Below are 22,811 nucleotides of genomic sequence, written 5' to 3' on the forward strand. Positions count from 1 at the left end.
TGACTTTATTTGATCTTCCAGAATACTTGTGACTAGAATAATGTTTGTGAGGAAAAAAAGAAATCCCTGTATTTTTATGTCCCTGTATTTCTATGTTCCTCACTCTGCATTTTCACATCGTGCTTTACTTCTTTTTGGAAAAAATAGAAATTATTATGAAAATTTTGGAAAGTGGAGGCAATGTAACTTCTATGCCTTTGTAATGGTTTCAAATAATGAAAAGTAAGTATTCCTTCTTTCTTCTACTGTAAATTCTAGTGCATTCAGTGGTTTGTTCCATCAAGGCCTAAAGCTGACAACCTGCAGCATATTGGAAACCAATCATGGGTGGAGAACATAAAACCAAATTAATTTCATTTCAGACCAAGTAAGACAGAAAATCTTTAATAATTAGAAAAAACATCTTTTAAGTAAATAACCCCAGTTTTATAACCAGTTTAGGATAGGTCTCTAGGTTTGCTCCCTAACCACATTGTATCAGAATGATCCATGTTTGTTCACTTCTAATTATAGGAGTGTCCCTGCAGCAGTGGAGCAGAGAAGTAGGGTAGTGGAAAGCAGCAACTTTCTCCCCAGCTCTGCTGCAGGCAGAAACATGACACTATAGACTGCAGAGCTCCATACTAGTGCTGAGTAATACCAGCAGACACATTCCTTAATTCAACCTTCCCTACTGCTGCCTTTACTGCAATACAACTTAGTGGACCACAGAGAGAAATACATTTACTTGAACAACAGCTAAAATGTCTTGGTAAATCTCTGAATCCTGCAAATTTGAGCCTAGACTCTATTTTTTTCAAGTAGAATCATTTAGGTTGGAAAAGACCTTTAAGATCATCAAGTCCAACCATAAACCTAACACTGCCAAGTCCACCACTAAACCATGCCCCTAAGTCAATGCTAGGTGTCTAATGCAGATTTTGATTACTCGCAGCTTTTTTTCAGATCACTGAAGTTCCAAGTCTTTGGGACCATGTCCTGGGATCAAAACCCAGTAAGACAAAGACTTTAGGTGTCATTAGGGTGACCAGCAGTTTATGCTGGGGATCATGTTTCATTATTCAACTGTACACCACAGAAAATGGTGATTTATCATCATTCTAAAAGCAGCACTTGATAGAAAAATGACCTTGTTTTTTCCTCTGAATAGATTAAAAATATCCACTGAGTAAAATGTGTCCTGGTTTCAGCTGGGATAGAGCCAAGTGTTGGGTTTTTTTTCCTTCCTTCTTAGTAGCTAGAACAGTGCTTTGTTTTGGATTCAGTGTGGGATTTGATATGAGAAGAATGTTGATAATGCACTGATGGTTTTAGTTGTTGCTAAGAAATCAAGGACTTTTCAACTTCTCATGTCCTGCTAGTACACAGGTACACAAGAAGCTGGGGGGGGGGAGCAGAGCCAAAACAACAGACCCAAATTGGCCAGTGGAATATTCTGTATTATCTAATGTCACACTCAGTACATAGATAAGGGTTGATCGGGAAGGACCACTCAGGTTTTTGGGATGGTGGTTTCAGGATTCTCTCTTCTCTGGGATCACTAGCTGGGAACGGGCTGGGCATCGGTCAGGGGCTGTGAGCCATCCCACTGTGCATTACTCATTTGTATTTTCTATTATTACTAATATTATTATCATTATTAATTCAATTACTAAATTGTTTTTATCTTAACCTAAGGGTCTCCTTACCCTTACCCCTCCAACTCTCTCCCCCATTCGCCAAGGGTAGGGGAGGGTGAGTGAGTGGCCACGTGGTGCTGACTGCTGGCCAGGTTTAAACCACGATGAAAAAATTCCTTGTGGTTCGCTTACAATGTAATGTTTAATCTAACCTTTAAGACAAGTTCTCAGCTGAAATTAGCCACATACAAGAGACAGCTGTCAAATCAAACTCTGTATGAATTTTTCCTGTTATGGCAAAATGACCTGTACTGTGTCAGAAACAAATTTTGTCTTCTACTATCTGTATCAAGTGAAAGACTGCACCTGAATTTGCATTGGAGTGTAATATGGAACCTGAGCTTTCTTTCTAGGGGTAGTTCTTGAATTCGCACATAAAGTTTTTGACTTAATGTAGTCCAAATGAATAAGGTGTTTTCCTTTACTTAAACTTCAGTGGCTCAGTTGTGCATAACATGTGAAACAGTTTCCTGTGAAACTGTGGGAGCCCTGAATCAGACATGGATAAAGCATATTGTGTAAATATGATGAGAATACATCTGATCCCACAAAGGGTATTTGAAGAGGGAAAATATCAGGACATTCTTCTCCTTTGTACCTCTAGCTTTACTTTGTATCTCTTTAGAAACACAGGGCTGAAGACATAAAGCTCAGAAATTTAGATGCTAGAGACACAGATGTTATGCCATGGACTCTTGATATAAATTAAAGCTGGGAACAGGTCCTAGTCACTGATGTTCTGCAGACTGCAACATACTGCTTGACTGAACCCCTGTCCCAAGATTGTAGTACGCCCTGACTCATGGTGGAAACCTTACTTTTTCTCTCTTCTTGGGGCTTTCACACCCACCTTTACCCTTCTATCTACACAAGCATTAACAGTTGCTTCCCAGCACACAACTTTCAAGGAGGAGGGCAGTAGTGGCAGGAGGGGACAAAGGTGTAAGTAGCAGCCACCAGATCCCTGCAGGTCTGTGTGCAGAACCTCACACAGAACTTGCCCTGGGTGCCTCTGTTTCTCTGAATTCTGACCAATGAGGAAATTTTATTTACTATAGTTAATACAACACAAAGACTGCTTCTACATCTACTAAGGCAATGATGTGATTTCACTAGTAGTATTTGATTCTTGTCTCCATGTGTAGTTACCACTTTTTTGTTCACAGACCTCTTTGAGGCCCTGCTACCTGTATGTTATAATCTAGGAAGCCTGGCTTACTATTTTCATGTATAATACAGTTCTGTATGCATTTAGTTCTGTTTTCTTCTATTTATTGACTGAAGTTTTTCCCTTTTTTTTTTTTTAAACTAGGTACTGACTATCTTATAGCAGGCCAGGAGGACTCTAGGACCAGCAAACTCCTTGTGAACATGAACAGCCTGGTGAAACCCTGGAAAGCATATTTGGGAAAACAAGTATCAGATATTCTTCGAACTGGGTGCAAATAATTTCTGCTTCAGAAGTTACAGTGCTGAACTTTGCCTTTTAGTAACACTGCAGTGAAAGGTGTAGTTAGTTCATGTGTTTCCATTCAACATGCTCCTTGCTGAAGTGATGAAAGCAGACTTACCATCTTTTCTCCTTTCACGTGCTTAAGACAGGAAACTTGGGACATGGCTACTTTTTTCAAAAGAACATACAGCCTTATCATACGAAATTAACTAGTGCATCATACATAGGTTATAAGTCAGTTCTTAATTTGAGCTTGATTCCACACACCCAGAGAAATCACTTTACAAGGCAAAACTAAAGATATGGATTAGTGTTTCCACACTCCAGGTCAGAGCCTGGTATTAATATGTAAAAGCTGCTTACATAATGCATTCATTACTTGGGAGTTTTCTTTATAAGTGACCACTAACAGGCAGCAATTTCTTTCAGCTTTACAAGTGGCATAATACTAAACAAGCATGTCAAACAATATGTATTTAAAAGCTCAGATTGATTTAACATCAGAGTGTAATTATGCCAATACAACAGGTTGCTTTCTAGAAGGCAATTATTATCCCATTTGCTGAACAGAAACACACTAACATGTGACTTATCTTGGGACAAGTTCCTTTATAGATGTACATTGCTATCATCAATGCTTAGTGCTGAGGTCTGCTGCAGAAAATTGATTCCAAATCCAACCCTTGCTCTCTAAGGTCATTTTGCTCTTTGCTGTAGTACTTCAGTCTGTAACACAACAAAGGTTTCACAGCAATTATCACTAAAAAGCCTTAGTGCTAAGGAAAGAGCCAAAACATGTGAGGAACTAGCAGCTGCTCTAATGTTGAGTTTGTAACACTACAAAAGCTACAAAGGCAGAAGCAGGAGGAGGTAAATGGATTGGCTGGACTGTGTACTAGATGAGGTAGCTGTAGTTCCTGTGAGAGCAACCTGGCTATTTGAACTGTGCTTAGACCACTGGCATTTGATTGCACTCAGCGCTTTCATTCTGCTTTATTTCTCTTGGTCACACTTCAGGTTAATATACTGAAGATAGGCTTCCTTCCCCTTGTGCTTGAGGATTATTTGTCCCTCCACAAAAGTATAGGAGTGGTAATATCTGCACTCTAGGTAAAAATAGTTCTGTTCTGCAAAAGCATTCTTACTAAATCAATTTTGCCCTACCCTATAGTAATTAAGAGGTAGCTACTTAAATCACTCCCTAACACAGTATTTTGAGGAAAGTGTAGTTTAAGACCTGTATCCCCTGTTTAAGGATTCAAGAGCAAATGAAGCTGGTTGGAACACATTCCCTCTTCAAGTAAAGCAGGAAGTAGAGAGTCAGTCTATTCTTCCAGGGGGTTACAGAGAAAAAGCATGTACACGTGCTACTTTTGCATGTTTCTATTTCATGTCTATAATTTAATGCTCTCAGGAAGGAGATATTTAGCACTGTCTGACTGGCACATGGAATATCTAGAAGAACCTAATACTAGTGCAGAATGATGGAAGTCCTAGTCTACAACTTAGGCCATCAGTTTGTTCTCTGTCCCTGGGAACTGAAAAAAACAGCTTCTTTCATTCCATTTGTTACCATTTTCCTTTTAGCTTCATGTTGGCTGAACAGCAGAAAATTCCTCAGCTCATTTGGAAATGGATGACAGGCAGATACTTACAAAATAAAAGACCCACTTTTTTTCCCCAAGAGTGCATTAACAGTGTTTCTTCCTTCCCCCCCTTTTCAGGAAGTCTCCCCTCCTCCATTGCCATTGCCTTCCCTCTTTCACTTCATTATTTATTTGTTGTTACCTAAAGTGGTATCCAACAACATGGCATTTCCACCAAGCCATTTAATTAATGCAATAAAACACTTTTTAACCAAGGAATTTGGCTTAATTTGAAATGTCAGCTTACAGAAATTAAGAGCATAGCAACTGCTTTCTTTACTGTCTCCAGAAATCATCTCACAACAAAAAGATTGACAAGTTCTCTTTCAAATATCAATAAAGATGTGTACATGAATTTACAGTCTGTTCTCAAAGGACCTCTCAGAATAAATGAAAATCAAGTGTAGGTTTAGAACTAAGCTAAGGAACATGCTTTTCAACAGAGGCCATTTTACCTGCAGGGGATCTTATTTAATGATGAACATAATCCATTTTGGTTTATAGTCAGTATCGTATTAAAACAAAGTCCCATATTCCACTTTTTGTGCCAGATTGGTGATTTTGTGGGGAGGGTAAATGTCTGCGTAGTTCCTTTCTGCGGAGGAAAGTTATTTTTTAACATGGTCATTTACAAGCATTTCTAGCTACTGCTAGTAGAAATACTATTTGGAACAAGAATATTGATACCCTGGTGTGTTCTCTTGGGGCCTACTACAATACAGTGATTAATGACTACTAAATGCAAACACTGTTGTATGCAAACAAGATAGCTATCAATATATTACACATTTCAGATATCTCAAAAGGAGGCAATACGTACACACACGTTACAGAAAAAGCAAGTAGAGTGGGGGAACCCAAAAATACTCAGCTAATTTCTTTCCCTCCTCCTATTTCCTATTCTTTTTGAATCTCTAATTTACTTGCTGGTACCTGTATAGCTAACTCTACTTCATTCCCTCCATTAGTTAGAAACATTGGACATTTTGTTTCAACTACTAGCTTGTGTTTAATGGTTTTGCTCAACAGAGCAGCAGGTATTCCATAAGCATGGAAATTAATTTGAAAGTTAAAAATGAAAGCACATTAGGGCACATCAACACTGCAAGTTGACTTTTTATTGGTATCACTACTTCTGCTAATCAGATATCTCCGAGTTCACAGAGAGGAAAAATAAAAGAATAAAGTTTCAACTCACACAGTTACCATGTGCAATCTTTGTTCTGCAGTGCTACAATCCAGGTAGCCTGTCTGAAAATAAGTATCTCAATAGAAATGAACTACATAGATCAAGTTAGAACAGCTAATGAATAAAGAAGAGATGAGAAAGTTTAAATTGATCACCATGAGAATTTGGAAAGGAAAAAAGTTATTTTCTTGTGTACCAGTACCTGAAAATAAGATGAGCACAAGACAGTGCAAGATGACAACTGTCTTCTAGTAGAAGCTGTTACATATTCCTCAGAAAAAGCAAACAAGGTCATACATAGTAAATTAAAAGCACTATCATAGAAGACATGGTATTCCTGTACCAAAACAGAATTGTTTTGTAGGCCCGTCTACAATATAACATACCTTGTGATCTTCTCTGTGACTGTGTGTCTTCAGTGGCACAGTAATACAAAGAATACCAACATGGAAAACAGGATGCACCTGCTCAATACAGAAGTGGCTGGACAGCTTCTTTTGGCAGGTCTAAAATGGGACCAGTCTTTAAAATGGCCACATGAACAACCCTACAGCACCCAAACAGACAAGGCATTTCACAAGCACTAACAACCACATATCAAGCAGTAGCAATGATGTATCACTTGGAACTCCTGCATAAGGATCAAATAAACGCCTTTACCCACAAGAAAATTATCTGGAAAGCTGTGGAAAATTTGTAATAGAGCAGGTGATAGTTTGAACCAGAAGCACATGTAACTTTTTAGAGATGGCAGCAAACTCAGGATTGCTGGAGGTCAAAGTAGCTCTCTCTAACAGCTGTGCAGCATGTGTACCCATGAATACATGAACATTCTGTATGTGGACCCTTAAAGCAGCAAAGTAGTTCATTAAAAGGTCATTGTGAGTGCTGAGCCCTAACTCCAATGTATTGACATATTGCTACTAATGCTTCTCCAGCTTCTGCTCTTGGCGAGCAGCTAAGAAGGAAAACGTACCTGTGCACAACCTTTGGGCACTGCTCTTCTGAGAGTGGCTCACTGCTATAAAGAATAAGTTTTCTCTGTAGCATTTACCATGTCTCAATTTTTCCGTGCTGCTTGATGTAAGCTTTCTTTGAATTGATATAATTCACATGATGTGCTCCCTCAAGTCCACCAGACTGAAAAAGTTAGTGTGTTATTTGTTATGTGTTGTAGCACTTTTTTTTTTGTACTTAAAACTTCAATTAAAAATACTCAGACACTTATATTGATGTGAGGTTTGGGATCTGTTTTTAAATTTTTAAACTATGGAATCCTCAAACCACATGTACATTAATTATTTTTAAGTTAATAAACCACAAATACCCCAAACATCACGTTCTTGCTTCAACAGTGTTAGCACAGAGTCAGGCAAATAGAGAAAAGCATTTAGCTAGTAAGGAAACTGTGATACATGTTTTCCTACTGAGCAACTTACCAAAAAAAAGTACATTTGGTATGAGAACATGTACAGATTAGAAACACAAAACAGGTACAGTTAATTTACCTAAGTGGCATGTTAATTCAATAACTGATCAAACCCAATCCTGCAAAATCTTACATGTAGGTACTTGCATGTGCTTAATTCCCATAAGATACATTTACACATGAAGTTTTACTGATTTGAGATCTGATGAGGTCTAAAAAATACTTACTAGGTCCTAAGACTGCCCCTTCACACAGAGCCGATTTGTAGGATGCAAGGCATGAAAATAGAAATGCGTGACAGGTAGGCCTTGAGAACCTCATGCTCTAGCTATGAACTCACAACCAAATTACTTAGTTTGACATTTTAAATAACTTCACACTGATCCATGAACCATATTAGGTACTACCTTGCATTACTAAGAAAGAATTAACATTGGTGTTATAATTATTACTGCACTTCTCCACTCCTCCTCTGTTGCGTGGGTCTTCTCTCAGGTTCTCAGTACCACTAACAAACCATCAGCTCCAGAGGGGTTAAAAGCAGTTGAAAAACAACTGCAGACAGGCTGGTGCTGTTCAACAAAATGAAGTCATGTCCAATGAATAGAGCTGATTAAGAATAAACGACAAACTGCTGGTAGCTTCTCTACACTGTCCCACACTAACACTGCTAGAATTTTAATGAGAAGTAAAACAAGAGTCTAAGAAGCATATAATATCCTTTTTTTTCTTCCCTAGGAATAAGAAAGTAGGTTCTACCTATTTAGGTAACAACTTTCCTCAAAGAGATTCATTAACATGTGATCAGATAAGTGCCTTAGATGAACAGGAGACATCGCTGTAAAGTTTAACAAGGACATTCTCAATAAAAACTGCATAGGATATAGATCTTGTTTCCAACACACCCCTGCCAGATCCCCAGATCTAACAACCCTTAGAATAAACTGCAAGATAAACATCTCCCTCCAGACACCATTGCATACATCATCGCTGTTGCAGGGAAGAAGGGGAAAAAAAGGTCATTTTCGTATCTGAAGCAAGATCACATCTCTAGGAAAGTTACTAACCATAAGTTAAAGTTAGGTCTTTGAAATGAAGATAGGCTGTACTGCAGAGAAAAGCAGAAAAAAATTAATGAGTAACTTTTAAACACATTCTGTAAATGCAACTTTATCTAATTTTAACTACTTTTCAGTAGTTCACTGTATTTTAGAATGTATTTTGTGTTAGAACAATCACCTATAAGAGACAAATTTTACAGGCAATCTTTATCTGCATCAGGTCACATGCTCCACTGATTCAAGTTTAAGTTGACTGCAGGAGCAACCCCATCCTAACAAGCATGTTATCAAAACTTATCCATGAATTTGTGGCCTGCATTGTGCAGGGGTTCCAGCCACTTGGTAAGTCCTACCCATCCTTCAAAACTGTGGCTTGTTTCACCACTGCGTTAACTCCAGAATTAAAAGGGTGTGTAACAAGTGAAGAATGATTAAAACTGGAAAACTGAAGTATTACAGAGTAATATTGTACAAGGCAGTATTTGAGGAGCAATGATAAGAGTCTGTAGGACAAATACAGTTAAAACTACCTATTTTGTTCTAAAAACTAAATGGATAAAATCCAGTTAGGTCTGTATCTGCATGTAACTGTTTGGGCTAAATGATTTGTATTAAAAACTATCATGGTTTAACCCCAGCTGGCAACTCAGCCCCACACAGCCACTCGCTCACTCCCCCCTGGTGGGATGGGGGAGAGAATTGGAAAAGTGAGAAAACTCATGGGCTGAGATAAAGGCGGTTTAATAGGTAAAGCAAGAGCCATGCACACAAGCAAAACAAAACAAGGAATTCATTCCCCACTTCCCATGGGCAGGCAGGTGCTCAGCCATCTCCAGGACAGCCGGGCTCCATCACACACACTGGTTACTTGGGCAGACAAACACCATCACTCCGAACATCCCCCATCTTCCTTCTTCTTCCCCCAGCTGTATAAGCTGAGCATGGTGCCATATGGTCTGGAATATCCCTTTGGTCAGTTGGGGTCAGCTGTGTCCCCTCCCAATTTCTTGTGCACCCCCAGGCTCCTTGCTGGTGGGGTGGGGTGAGGAGCAGAAAAGGCCTTGACTGTGTACACACTGCTCAGCAATAACTAAAACATCTCTGTATTATCAACACTGTTCCCAGCACAAATCCAAAATGCAGCCCCATACTAGCTACTGTGAAGAAAATTAACTCTACCCCAGCCAAAACCAGCTCAAAACCATATTCTATTACATCTAGAGGTGCTTCTAAACTCTAATAAACATTTAATCACACTCAACACATCAGTTTTTACAGCACAGAGATCAACCAAAAGGCACAGAATTAAATAAGAGCAACTACTTCATATCAAAAGCTTTCCTTCTCCTCACCAATCACTACTTTTGACTTGACATACAAAAGCACCTGATACACCATGCATAAAATCATTACAAAATGACTCCATGCAGGCAATTTCTCAAAAACATTTGAATCTACTATTCCCCCAAGAATCATTATTTATGCAGAAAAAAAGAGACATATTAGAACAATCAGCAACATGCAGCTCTAAGTTTTGTATCCAGCCAATAAAAATGCAACTTATCATCTGCTTATTCCATAAGCGCCACATATTGCCAGGGATCAGTTTATCATCTTTATTACATTCTAAAATAACCACCGATTGATTTTAGATTTAAAATAGGAGCGTGCAACTATAAGAGGAAAATCATGTAAACAAAGCAATGCTGGGAAAGATAACAGGAACAAGGAGTTACATCACGCAGAGAACTGCATAGCAGTTTACATAGCAAAAAAAAATTCCAGACAATTTATTTTTTTTTCCCATTCATCTAGAGTTAAAAACAAGTCTACTACTAGAGATAGAAAAGATTCTCCATGTAAAATCTGTAATACTTTCAAGAGATATATAATGGTCAAGAAAGACAACTTGACCTTAAAATGGCATCAAAATCAGCTGCAGAATCCACACTGAAGAGCTTCTCTTTCTTTACTTTCATTGGTCCAAGGAAGTGGCAATAGGTATTTACTGTTGATCCACCCTCCAATTCCTAATCTTTCACTAAGTTCAAGCTACACTACATGGTTGTCACAAACTTAAAATCCAGAAGGAAGTTTGCCTGCCTTTTACTTCTCTTAACACAGCAAAATACAAATTCCATGGCAGGAAATGTACTCTAAGAACTAAACCAGAAAACAGAAGGGACTGGACTCTGTGTCTCAACATATAGCCCTAATTCCTTGTCAAGCAAATCTCTACTACTATTTTAAGTTTTTAATGGTAAAAAAAGGCTGGCACTCACAGCAGAAGTAGAAGCAAGGGGAAGGGGAAGGAAAAAAAGTGTACATGAGGAAATGAGAGACTTGACTTTTTTTTAGTGCAAGTTACATCACTTCCACTTTTAAGGGATTATCCAGAACACAAATGCAGTGATGACAGTTATGCTAGTTTCTAATTTGACAAGGTTAGGAGGAAAAGAAAGTGATAATTTCCACAAAGACCTCCTTAGGATCAGAGCTATAACTTCCTTTCTCAAAATACCTCAAACACATTACAGGGTGTTCTTCAGTTTCTGATGTAAGGCCCTTATACATATTCCATATTTGTACTGGGTCTAGCACAACATGTCACCAAGCCACAGCTGAGTCAGAAAGAAGCAACTCCATCCTAAACTCACCTTCAAATATGTTAGATTATATGCTGCAAGTTCCCTCTGTCAGTATTAGGTTCAGGCCCCTAGCCACCGTAGGACTAGGATTCTTGCATTTTATGTTTTGTACACATATGCTATAAATACTGTTACAGAGAATAAATCCAAAACCTGTAGAGCATTGAGGCAACGTGGGAAAGAAAAGCACAGCAGAAAGTAATAGGAGGCAAACCATTCTTAGAACAGAGCACTCCTTCACAAATGGCTCTTGCTTCTTCACAAATAACGCATTGGATTTCCATTTGAACAACCAAAAGCTTGGGTGCATGTGATTATTTTTTTTTTTGTATTTGGTGCCCAGTGTTTATCTGATTGCCTATCTGATTTTCATGGTCCAATTGCCTAAGTGCCAAGGTTTATCACTGCTGCCTTTGTGCCCATTTACTCAGGTTAACTTGGCATTTGTCTTCTTATGCCTGAAAGAGTCACACTGAGAAGCTCTGTCACACTTAGCTTCTGTTAAAAGCAAAGAGATGCTGAGAGTACGGGCTATCCATGCCCTCAGAACTGAGTAGCTGTCAGCTATTTAATTGCTTACTTTTTTTTTTTGAGGATCCAACAGCTGTACTGAAATATGAACAGCTCAAACACACTGTAAAATTTAACAGAAATTCCCCTCAAACATTCAGAAGCATCATCACTAACACTGAAATAACCTACACAAACAAAATACCAAAACATTATATGGAAGCAACCATGCTGAGCACTCAAGACTGCCGTCCAGAGACAGGCAAGTGTTTAAACACTGTTAGACTTACTGGACTGCATTACTGCCACTACAACTTTCTATACCTTTAGGTTATCCAACACATAAGGAGAGAAAAAAAAACCCAAACAAGCCTGTAATGAAGAGTTACTGAAGCCACCTGTACAATTTGTTTTGTAATACATTTTTCACAGCCCACATTTTGCTAGGAAAGAAAAACCGTGTAGCATTCCTTTATCCACAGGTATTAAACTACCATAAATTACCATTAAATTACTCGTACCTTGAAAGTAATTTTCAAATATTTTAATAGCTGCTCAGGCCCTCTGTCATGCTGGTTCATGATCCAGTCTACTATAGCTACTGAAAATGCTTTACATTTTTTATGCCTTCCTGTTTGGGGCTGGGGAGAAAAGAATGGGACAAGAATAAAAATCTGACAAGCTGGAGCAACTGATCTTCACAACCCACAAATCAATTCAAACTCTGCTTACAACACAGAAGAGTTATTCCAAATCCAAACAGTATTAAGTAAAATAACCAAACAAACAACCACACCACAAAGACACAGGAACTTTCAATGAAGGTAAAAAGTATTTGCTTTTTAATATGCACTTAAGTCACAGTATCTGTTTTGTGATCATTACACCAGGTAACATTTTCATTGTATTCTCAAAGTATTTTACAAGAGCCTGTGTATACACTGAAGGAGCAGGTACTAACTAAAGGAACCCAAAAACTGTGGTTTCAGAGCAAACATGAAGTCAGTGACCAACATTCCTTCCATTCATCTACACACCATTATTAAAAATGCAAAAGCCATCACAATAAGTAGATGAAATCAAAGGAGATACGCATTTCAGCATTTTTCTGGCAGTCCTTACCTGATGTCGATAGTAAAATGCAACCATAATCCAATAAAACTATTTGAAATTATTTTACAAATTCTAGATTTAGGCCATTTTCAGTGTCCTGTATCACTCTGGCAAGAAAATACTCTTTAAGGAAAACCAACCATTTGATGCAATTTCTATTAATAGAACAGAATTAATTAAAAAAAGAGCAGCTATTGATCAGAACATACTGAAATGAAGACAGACCTGGTGTGCTAGTGGAATTTTAGAGGAAATCCATATTTTTAAAGACATTATTCAAGTAAAAACTCAATGAGAACTTGAGGGTAAAGAACAGCTGTTAAAGTATTAACTGTGTCTGATAGCAAGTTACACAGTACATCCACATACTCGTTCTTTTTGCAGTATTTATTTGCAAGGCTGTAGCACTGAGATTTCTTCTTCAGCAATAAATTATTTACTACAATACAGTGTATAGAAACATTTCTTGACGACTCAGACATACTGCAAAAGTCCATGTCTTTGAAAATGAGAAACGGAGACAACAGCCTCCTTGTGTCTTCATTAGCTAGATCCCTTCTCCTCTTTGGCAGCAGAAGCCTCCATAGGAGTAGCTTCCAAATCTTTGCTTGACTTCTCTTTTTCTTCATTTTCATCTTCTTGAGGGTAAAGATCTGGGTATTTTTGCATGCATTCCTGCATGGCGCGGAATTGGTCCACACAGTCTGATCCCTTTATTTCTTCTGTGCTATAGTGGAAACAAGAAAAGGCTGACTTGAACTGTTCCCCACAGGGACCACTAGCCATTCCACCCAGACACGGGCAATTCCAATTGATATCTCCATTGGGCAATATCAATCCTGAACAAACAAGAGAGAAGAAAAGTTAAGCGCTCCTTCCAAAAATTGGATTTCATTCAGTGAAAACTGCTAGGTTGGAGGTGTAAGTTGAAGTACTAACATCGTCGTATTAGTTTCGAGGCTTCAAGGGTGCTAAACACGTTTCACTTCCTGGCCAGTCTGTTTCTATCTCTGCTCTGTAGGATCCTTCACTGGGCACAAGTGAGATTAGTTCTATATCCATGCTTGAATTAAATCTTTCTCCCTGGACTACAGGCCACTGAGAATATTCTAAGGAAACTGCAAAACAAATTGAAGTCAAGCCAATCCACTTGCCATACTCTGTCAGGAGAACAAGCAAGCCTTAAAATTGTGTCGAACAAGTCGCAAGAATTTAATTCCAGTATTAAGACCAGAATTCTTTTAAATCAAGTTGGATGGATGATTACAGAATGGTTTGGGCTGGAAGGAACCTTATAGATCATCTAGTCCCAACCCCCTGCCATGGGCAGGGACACCTTCCACTAGACCAGGTTGCTCAAAGCCCTGTCCAACCTGGCCTTGAACGCTTCCAGCTTTTCTGGGCAACCTGTGCCAATTTATCCCCACTCTCACAGTGTATTTTTCTTCTTGTTTTAAATGAACTCTGGAATACTAACCCACAACTTTCCCCCTTAAAATTTGAACTGGAAAACCAGAATTATGAAAACAAAACCAGTTTATTTGTAAGACACAGATTAAGTCACATGCCACAGAACACAAGGAACAGTGAGGGCATGCTAGCCTATCTGGTTCCCAGAAACCAAATTGCACTTTAGATCACAACTGAAAGTGATTTAAGTCTCATTTTAGACTCTAAACTGGAAGAGCTGTAACTTTCTGCTTTGGTCACAGAAATACTTCAGCGATGGAATAGCAAGGCGAAGACTGAAATGGGCATATATTCTTTGAGACATCAGCTGATTTGCACAATGAAGTTCAAACAGCAAGTCAGAGACTCATCTCCTCTAAGTTTTAGAAAACCTTTAAACAGTCAGGTATGGAAACATGATGTAATAGACTTGTTCGTGTGGGCTTCTAGTGTCTCCATTCCCTTTCTCCACTTTGTACAAACATACATACAGCTATGTTCATCTACTAAGAACAAGAGAAATTCTGCGCTGTGGTCCAAGCTGGTTTCTTCTCCACTTTAACAGTTTGCTCTCCTCCTCTCTAGAATTCCCTAACTTCACCTCCAGGTTAAGTTTCTGCAGAAGCTAACATGCATAAGTCTGAAGTTTAAGTACTTTCCCTTTAGAAGCAGGTATGAAAATACCATTGTCAGAGAATAAAGTTGCATTAATTCCAATTCAAACATGAAATTATCTGTAGGGCCTGGTGTAACTTGATGTTACCTAAAATACTCCCACAGAATTCAATAAGCCTAGTTATTTCCTTTGTCCTGTGGGATCATGAAGTCCCAGGTGTACATTTCACTCCCCCTAGCAACTCCATGGACATTAGGCCACAATATCATGAATCTTATGTACTGGTACAGCAAGAGCAGTTCAATCATATTTATTGCTATATTAAAAGGAATGAAAAAAAATTTCTCTGATTTGCAATTCATCAATGATGTTCTCTAACTCAGTCAACGCAGTTCGGCAGAAAATTACACTGAGTCAGTCAAATCTCAGTGTTGATCAGTCTCCTTTTCATTACAGAAAGTAACAGCTTCCTTAGCATGATATAGGCAACTATAGTAATCCTGTCATTTTTCATAGATCATGCTTTATTCAGCAGGATGGTTTTGTAAAATATCTGTAATAATCACCGTACTGAGAAGATATATCTAGTACAGTGCATCATGGCATCACTACCTGCCTGGAGGAAAAGCAGAACTTCTCAGACAAGGAAATGGATGGCTGGTGCCAGATTCCTTATTGTCAAGAACGACAAAGCAGAAAGATGTTGACCATACAGTGTAGAAGAAATATGGCTTGCTTTGTCACCTAGATTTTGAAGTCCTATGTTCCTCCTCACAGTCATTTTTCTAATACTTCAAAAAGAAAAAAAAAATATATGAAGAGTTTTGAAATGTTCCTGAAGACAACACAGCAATAAAATTACTTGTAAATAATTATCTTAAAATAAATTGTTCCTTTTAGAGCCAGAACTGCCCTGTAAGCATGCAAATTTTAACAATGTAACAATTATCCCATAAACAATACATTTTTGTATATCACATAAGCATTGACTTGCACCTGTTTGATCACTGAAATAGCACCAGTTTTGGATGTTAGATGCACAGAAACCATTTTTTAAAAAAAGTAGAACAAAAATACAGATAAACCAAGCATTTTCTCACTGATAATTACAGCAGAATGCACACTTCTATGAGTAAATGTAGCAGCTAGCTTAGAACACAATTCAAATGGAAACAGATTTCATCCATCACTCTCCCTGAATCACAAATCTGCAATAGACAGGATTACTGTTTTTAATTAAAATTGAATTCAAACTTCTTTTAAATGCAGCCTGAACCTCACTGATCCAATGGGTCATAATCTACTTGAGCCTGCACTTGGGGAAGAAAAACCAACCCTGTTTACATCATTACAGATCAAGGCTTGTATTAGCAATTAACTGCTGACATCACACAAGGTAACCTCTCTTAGCCGATGGGGTCGGTTAGAATCATGGATGAAGGCAGGTCAGTCTGCCTTTATGTCAACCCTTGTCTTTGTACTGGCTGTAATGATTTCCCACTGTTGTTCTGAGAAATGTTTCTTCCCTGTTCTATCACAGACATTCTAATAACAAGTTTATCTGCCAATGAATCACAATGTAAGATGACAGACACATAGGAAGCAGGATTGAAAGGGGCATCATCAGTCTTAAAAACAGTCCCGTACATCTGATCATTCAACAGGTTCTTTCTTAAAAGAATTGGGGTTTTTGCTTCATCAGACCTCTGTGGAAATCACTTCAAAACTGTCTCTAAAAGATGACAGGAACAAGTCCGGAAAAACAGAAAAGGGAGAGGACAGCAACAACCTGTGTTTGAGGTACAATTCCATAAGCACTTTTAGACAACTCTCCTATCACAGCTCTAATGTTAATAAAAATTACTTTTCATGCATAAAACTCACCAGTGCCTTCTTCATACAAGCCTAATAAGAAATTATTCTAACTTACAGGAGTAAAGATCTCAATGAAAACTAGAGATCTTTCACATTTAAATTCTTCCACCTGCAACACATAAGACCAGAAATAAGCTTTACAGTGAGAATACTATTTCAAAACTGCTGCAAATTAATTCTTAATTTGTTCTCATCAGCCACAGCTGTTAAAAGGCACACACAGTGAACTGAAATACACTGCAATATGAAACATTAACTTGAACCTACCCTGGTTTGTCTGCCTTCCTGTTTCACATGCCTTCATTGCTTTCAATGTTTTTGCCTTAAAGTGAGCCATTAACATTTTGCGTACCAAAATCTCGTAACTGATAGAAATAAAAAAGAATACTATACAACTTTACTTTCTCCCAAGGGAAACAGAGCACAACTTTTCCTGAGTAGCTACTGACTAAGGTAGCTCAAAGACTAACATCTATTAATGCCTGAAGCAAAATCCAAAATACCAATATCCAAAAATACCAAACTACATGTTTATCTTAAGTATGAAAAAGGCCCCTACAAAAAAACAAAACCTCAAATAAAAGTTTCAGCTGTATTAGAAACCAATACAGATTACGGTATATCTATAGAATAAATCTATTCTTTCCCAGATATGACTGTTCTGTGTCTAGCACAGCAGAAAAGATGAAAAGAGTCATTACAGTTAATTATGGCACAGAAGTTGAACACTGGAAATAAAGTCTTCTATTCAAAGTAGAAGCTAAATTAGAAAAGCCTGCGTGTTACTTTATGTACAGCAAAGCCCTTTCCAATTTTCTTTTAAATAAAAACCACACGAGCCAGAGCTTCTGCACTTCAACATATTCCAAAACATTGTCCATATGTCTTTCCTGCCCACAAATTTCACTCCCATTAGATGCAGCTACATTCTGTGATATGTCAGTTGTTTCTGTTTTGATCTGATGCGTTGTAGCCTGAGATTGTTCAAGTGAGAAGTTTTCAGAGAACCCTTAAAACATAGCAGTAACTTACCACATGCTAAGAAAAAAAAAAAAAAAAAGACAAACCAAAAAACCCAACCCAAACTTATTAACAGTATTTAAACAGAGTTTCTTTCTAATTTTGAATCACAGTCACACATTTTCAATGTAAGGTGTCCCTGACATCACTAGCTTCTGGCTTTCTCTGTTTTCTTCCCTGCTCTAGTTTAGGAAGCAAGTGATCTAACATGCTGTAAACATAGGATTACTAGGAAAAAAAAAAACACCTCTCCTCATCATGGCCTTTCCGTATCCAGCAAAATACACGTAAGAGTAATCAATGAATATGGCATTTAAACAATGAGGAAGTGGCTCTTTTAATTTTCACTAGTTTATTACCCAAATATATGGCACAAGACTATATGCTTGTGGTATACATACAACCAGAAAAATAATAATTTGGGGCAAAGAGGTGGGGTGTGAGACAGAAGGAAGAGAATCCCCTCTTTAGAGGTACCAAGAGAATTGCTTTCTATGTTCACATTCCAAGCCTTTGTAGTATGTGTCTCTATTATGCTAGATCTGAGACGGGCGCCCTTTCCTTTCCTTTTAAAAGCTAGTGTCAAAAATAGAGGCTTAGTTATAGGATCAACACGCATTCACATGTTGCTAGACAGATACCTTTTACTAACAGAATATTTAATTATCACTAAAGACCATGAATAAGAGAGAAGATAGGTAAACTTCAAACAACCACATGTAACATCAATACAGACTGCATACATGTATTTATTTAGCTAAACAGCAAGCTGCTTTGTTTAGCTGTACACCACGCAAGGTGACTTACTAGTTCAGTGAATGATAACATCTCCAATGTTTGTACATTCTACAGATGTGATATCTAGAAAAAGTATCTATCTTTGCCTTATTTTGCAAGCAGTCCCCAGACTTTCCAGAGGAAACAGAAAGCCACAGAAAAAGAGGCTGCTAACTCTTCACATAACAGACTGATAATGGATTATAAATTTGCCTGAGGCAGGAGTTGAAAACTCTTTTGTTTCACTTCTACATAACATACTGAGAGGAGCAAATACTCTTAAAAATGAGCTGCCCTCAGACACTGTTTCCCACCTTAAGGATGGATTACTTTACATGAACCATTTGTAGGCTCCATCTTCCACTCTGGAAAGGCAGTAACAGATCTAAGTGCCACATAGCTTTTACTGCCTGCAGGGATCTCTATCTGAAATCTTCAGGGGCTGAAGCACTATTCCTATGGTGAAAATGATGACAAATCCCAAAGCACAGACTGTTTCCACCAAACAGGCAGTTTGGCATTTGGTCTTAGCCGGTGAAACAACTACCTGAAAATACAAGGTAGAAGAATTCCAGGCAGGTAGTAAACTGCTGTTTTTAAACACCTTTCTGAAATTGAAATTCTCTCATTGTTCTCATTTGGCTCATTATACAATTGAACAGACTTATCACTGCTGACAAGCAAAACTTTTAGATACAGCTACTGACTACATACAGTTGCAATAAAGTCAAGATAGGCAGCTAAATGCAAAAATTTCAACACAAATTGTGTATGAAAAAAGTTATTTTAATGACATAGGAAGATATAGTTCAAATTAAACTACATACCATACCAGCTAACAGAGCAACCCCGTGTGCTCCAGCTGCTAAACTGTGCTGTAGTACTGCCCTCTAAAGGTCCCAGAGCCACTTGCATAATTTTTACTTTCTAACAAAATTTCAAAAAGGATGAAGCATTTGCTTCAATCTCAGCTGAGTTGAAAGCAATGAGATCACTTCACACAGAGTGAAGAGGCTAGGAGACCTGTAAGCATAAAGATGATTAGAAAAAAATGTAATCCAAATTAACAGATGTTGACGACAATTTATTAACCTGGGGCAAAATTTATTTAATCATCATGATCAGAAGATTATTTCCTTTACCCATTCAAAATAACCTAAAATATGCTCTGTGCAATCAGAATATTACAAGTCTTGATCTCGGAAATATTCTGCTTTCTTAAATCTCCATTTGTAGATTAGATCTACTTCACATAAGAACTGCAATCTTCACTGAAAACTTTAATCTACATCTTTTCAAGGTAAGATAGTTACAGTTGAAAACCTGAGTAATTTGAACTTACCTGTCATAGGCCACTGAAAGATATTACTACTAGTTATTGATTGTATTGCTATTAGTATAGTATAGGATTAGTCAGATATAATTTATACTAAATCGGATATTCAGAGATCACCAAATTAGCTGCCCACAGGCAGGTGAGCAACTCATATCAATGACAGTGGTATGTAACTCACTTCAGCTTCTCTGAAAATTGCAATTTGTCATTTAAAACAGTGAAGAAAACACCAAAATTTTCACTGGTTAAGCTCTAACTTTGTTAATAAAAGAAAGGAAGGAAGTTTTTCCTGGATATCTCCGGCTACTAACTAAAACTACAATTTGAACAGGCCATTCCAAAGAATCATTAAAACTTTAGGAAAAAAAACCCACTGTAAGGGAAGCATGTAATTTGTGATGTCTTAATTTGCAAGTTAAAACTGCTAAGAGTTTGTGTGTTTATCTACTGAGTAACCAACTGCCCTCAGTCTTTAAAAAATGAATGATTTGTTCCTACTTCATACAAGGTTTGTTTTCTGTTGTTCTTGTTTAAGATTGTTAGAATATAAGTGATAATTCACTCCTTACTTCCCTTTTTCTTACTACTGACCTTGTTCTTCGTAAGGGTCATCTGGGTCATCTGCAACCAGCTCAGCACTGCTTGGTGTCTCATGGTCCTCCTTGGTCGCAAATATAATTCTGTCTTTTCCTACAATACAGGAGACAACAAGCAAAAGTTCAGAGAAAGCCGAGACAGGAGTCATTTACAAACCTGCTGAACACCACAAGGTAATGAGATATTCAAAACGATGCGTTAATGTTAATAGAGAATTAATTCTGTTGTACTTATCAACCACCTTCAGTTAGAACAGTTGTTGGTTCAGAGGAACACATACGCAACTGAAATTCTATTCTGCTAAAGTTCCAATTTTCACAGCAACACACTGTAATGGCTGCAGATCACAGTACAGTTCATTGAACTGTGAAGTTAAAAAGCTGTTTCAAAACAAGCTCAAACTACTGCCTTACCAGGACTAACCCGGATGAAGGTGTTAGACAAAGAAAGAAAGAGTGAAAGAAAAATTATACTAAGTTACAGTCAAGTGTTCAACAGGATACTTAATAATAACACGACTCTTCATTAAAGACTGGTGTAATATTTTACAGTAATTATCTGAATTAAATACCGAAGAACACCTTAACAGAATAGAACCAACTATATTGAAAGGTGCTGTGAACATTACCAAGGATAAAAAAAACCACCACAGTGTACTTCCTGCTCTTGTGCTACTCTTGATTTAACAAAGACATTCTGTAGCAGGGTGGGAGGGAGCTTGGCTAGAAACCTTAGTAAAGTTTTCCAACAACTCTGTAAAACTATAAAAAGCACTGAGGCAGACACAAGTAGAAAAGAACAGCTATCTGAAACTCTTCTGAACATGCAGCTGAGTATTCATGGAGTGGAAAAAAAAAATTTTAAGTTCCCCAAGAACTTCCTTTCATTCTCCAAATTCATAAAGGCCACTATAGCAAAATGGCATATTAGAAATTATTATCTTCTTGCCCCTCAGTGAGACCTCAACCAGTTCATGAACTTCCTTTACTTTGCTCAGTAACCAATATGCATTTAGACATGTCTGAGAAACGGATAAATCTAACCCTTTTTAAGAGCGAAAGTTTTTTGTCAACTCCGCATTGTACTCCAGCAAACTTTACAACGTAGAATGTTCAGTCATTTCTTATATAAAAGGAACTAGAAACATATGAACACTAATCCCTGTCACTGCAATTCTGTAGGGTGCTATATGACAACTTACAGATCTTGCAGAGATCCAAGTTGTTCTTATAATAAATAAAAACATAAAGCAAAGAAGTCCATAGGTTATGACTACCTCACCAGTTTATAATCAGCATGCCAAAGTTTATAACTTCAAAATGGCGTTTATATCTACATATTGGCTTTTTTCCGGTTTGAAACTTTACATTTAGTCACTTCACGTTACTTAAAGTGGGGAGGAAAATATATCCCCCAGGATATGAAGTGGCCAAACCCCATAAATACCACAACCTGTACAACATAATACTTTGTACAGATACAGAAACATGAAGCTCACACTCCACCTACACTGTCCACTTACCATGTTTTCCTTAAAAAGGTAAAAAATCTCACTTTAAAAAGATCACCTCTGGCCACTTGAGCTAAGGTAGTAGAAATTCAGCCCCTACGGGAGGGCACCGTTCCACACCGCGACAGGGAGCATGCCCGCATTCCTCAGCCACAGCAAAGCCTGGCGAGCTAAAATAAGAGCCCCGAGGCTCACCCACGCTCAACTCTGGCCATTTCGCGGGGCTGTTTCCACAACCAGCTGCAGGGCGGCACTTTCTCCCCGCGCCCGCAGCTCCCCGCCGCCGCAGCCAGCCCGCAGCCCCCAGGCCGGCCGATAGGCCTCCCGCCTCCCGGCCAACCGCGGCTTCCCGCCTCTCCTGAGGAGAAAGGTCGGAGGAGGAAGGCGAGGCTGTCCTCCCCCCGCCGCCACACGCGGTTTTCGCGCCTCTCCCCCCCTCAGGCTGCAGCTCCCCTTCCCGGGCTGAGGTGAGCGGGCAGCCGCATCGCCCCCTACTCCCCAGCCGCCTCAGGGCGAGCCCGCCCGGCCTGTCCCGGCGAGGTGACATTGGGAGAACCCCCGGACGCACCTTCCTGCCTGCAGTAGGACATGGCGGAGCCGCCCGGTGCCTTCTCCTCCGCAGCGCCCACAGAAACCAGTGCCACCGCCGGCGTCGCTCCCTCCGCTCCTCCTCTACCACCGCAGCAACGGGCAGCGGCGCGCCGCTCCACGCTATTGACCTCCCGCCTCCGGAAGCGCCTTCCCTGCCCGCCGGCGGCCGCTGACGCATCTCCTGCCGACCGCGGGCCGGGGCGGGGCGGGAGCGGGCGGCTCCGTGGGGCTGGGCCCGGCGCTGGACTACACCTCCCAGAATGCTCCGCGCGGGAACTACGCGTCCCGGCGTGCATTGCGGCAGCGGCCCGG

The 22,811-nt window shown here is 39.0% G+C and overlaps 2 protein-coding genes across 6 annotated transcripts in view; one reads left to right on the plus strand and one right to left on the minus strand.

Annotated features, from left to right (window-relative positions):
• LOC141928040 (netrin-4-like) overlaps positions 1-7,194 on the plus strand; it is a 58,017-nt gene extending 50,823 nt beyond the window's left edge. For all 3 annotated transcript variants that reach the window (XM_074835640.1, XM_074835641.1, XM_074835643.1), the window contains one exon: positions 2,992-7,194. In XM_074835640.1, the coding sequence (XP_074691741.1) occupies positions 2,992-3,128 (137 nt within the window). In that variant the 3' untranslated portion in view covers positions 3,129-7,194. The remainder of the gene's footprint in view (positions 1-2,991) is intronic.
• A 5,240-nt stretch (positions 7,195-12,434) lies between these two features.
• On the minus strand, positions 12,435-22,727 carry CHCHD4 (coiled-coil-helix-coiled-coil-helix domain containing 4). Of its 3 annotated transcripts, XM_074835646.1 has the most exons (4): positions 22,477-22,727; positions 20,393-20,491; positions 16,678-16,777; positions 14,720-15,584 (listed from the first exon to the last, which is right to left on the minus strand). In XM_074835646.1, exons 1-3 carry the CDS (start codon positions 22,675-22,677, stop codon positions 16,715-16,717), a joined length of 363 nt encoding a protein of 120 aa, XP_074691747.1. In that variant the 5' UTR covers positions 22,678-22,727; the 3' UTR covers positions 14,720-15,584; positions 16,678-16,714. The 3 variants fall into 3 exon arrangements, with proteins under 3 accessions (XP_074691745.1, XP_074691747.1, XP_074691746.1); XM_074835644.1 differs by lacking the exons at positions 14,720-15,584; positions 16,678-16,777 and adding an exon at positions 12,435-13,567 and having other exon boundaries at positions 22,477-22,720; XM_074835645.1 differs by having other exon boundaries at positions 14,720-16,777.
• Positions 22,728-22,811: the final 84 nt, after the last annotated feature.

Source organism: Strix aluco, chromosome 11, assembly GCF_031877795.1.
Source record: "Strix aluco isolate bStrAlu1 chromosome 11, bStrAlu1.hap1, whole genome shotgun sequence".
In the NCBI taxonomy this organism is placed as follows: Eukaryota; Metazoa; Chordata; class Aves; order Strigiformes; family Strigidae; genus Strix; species Strix aluco.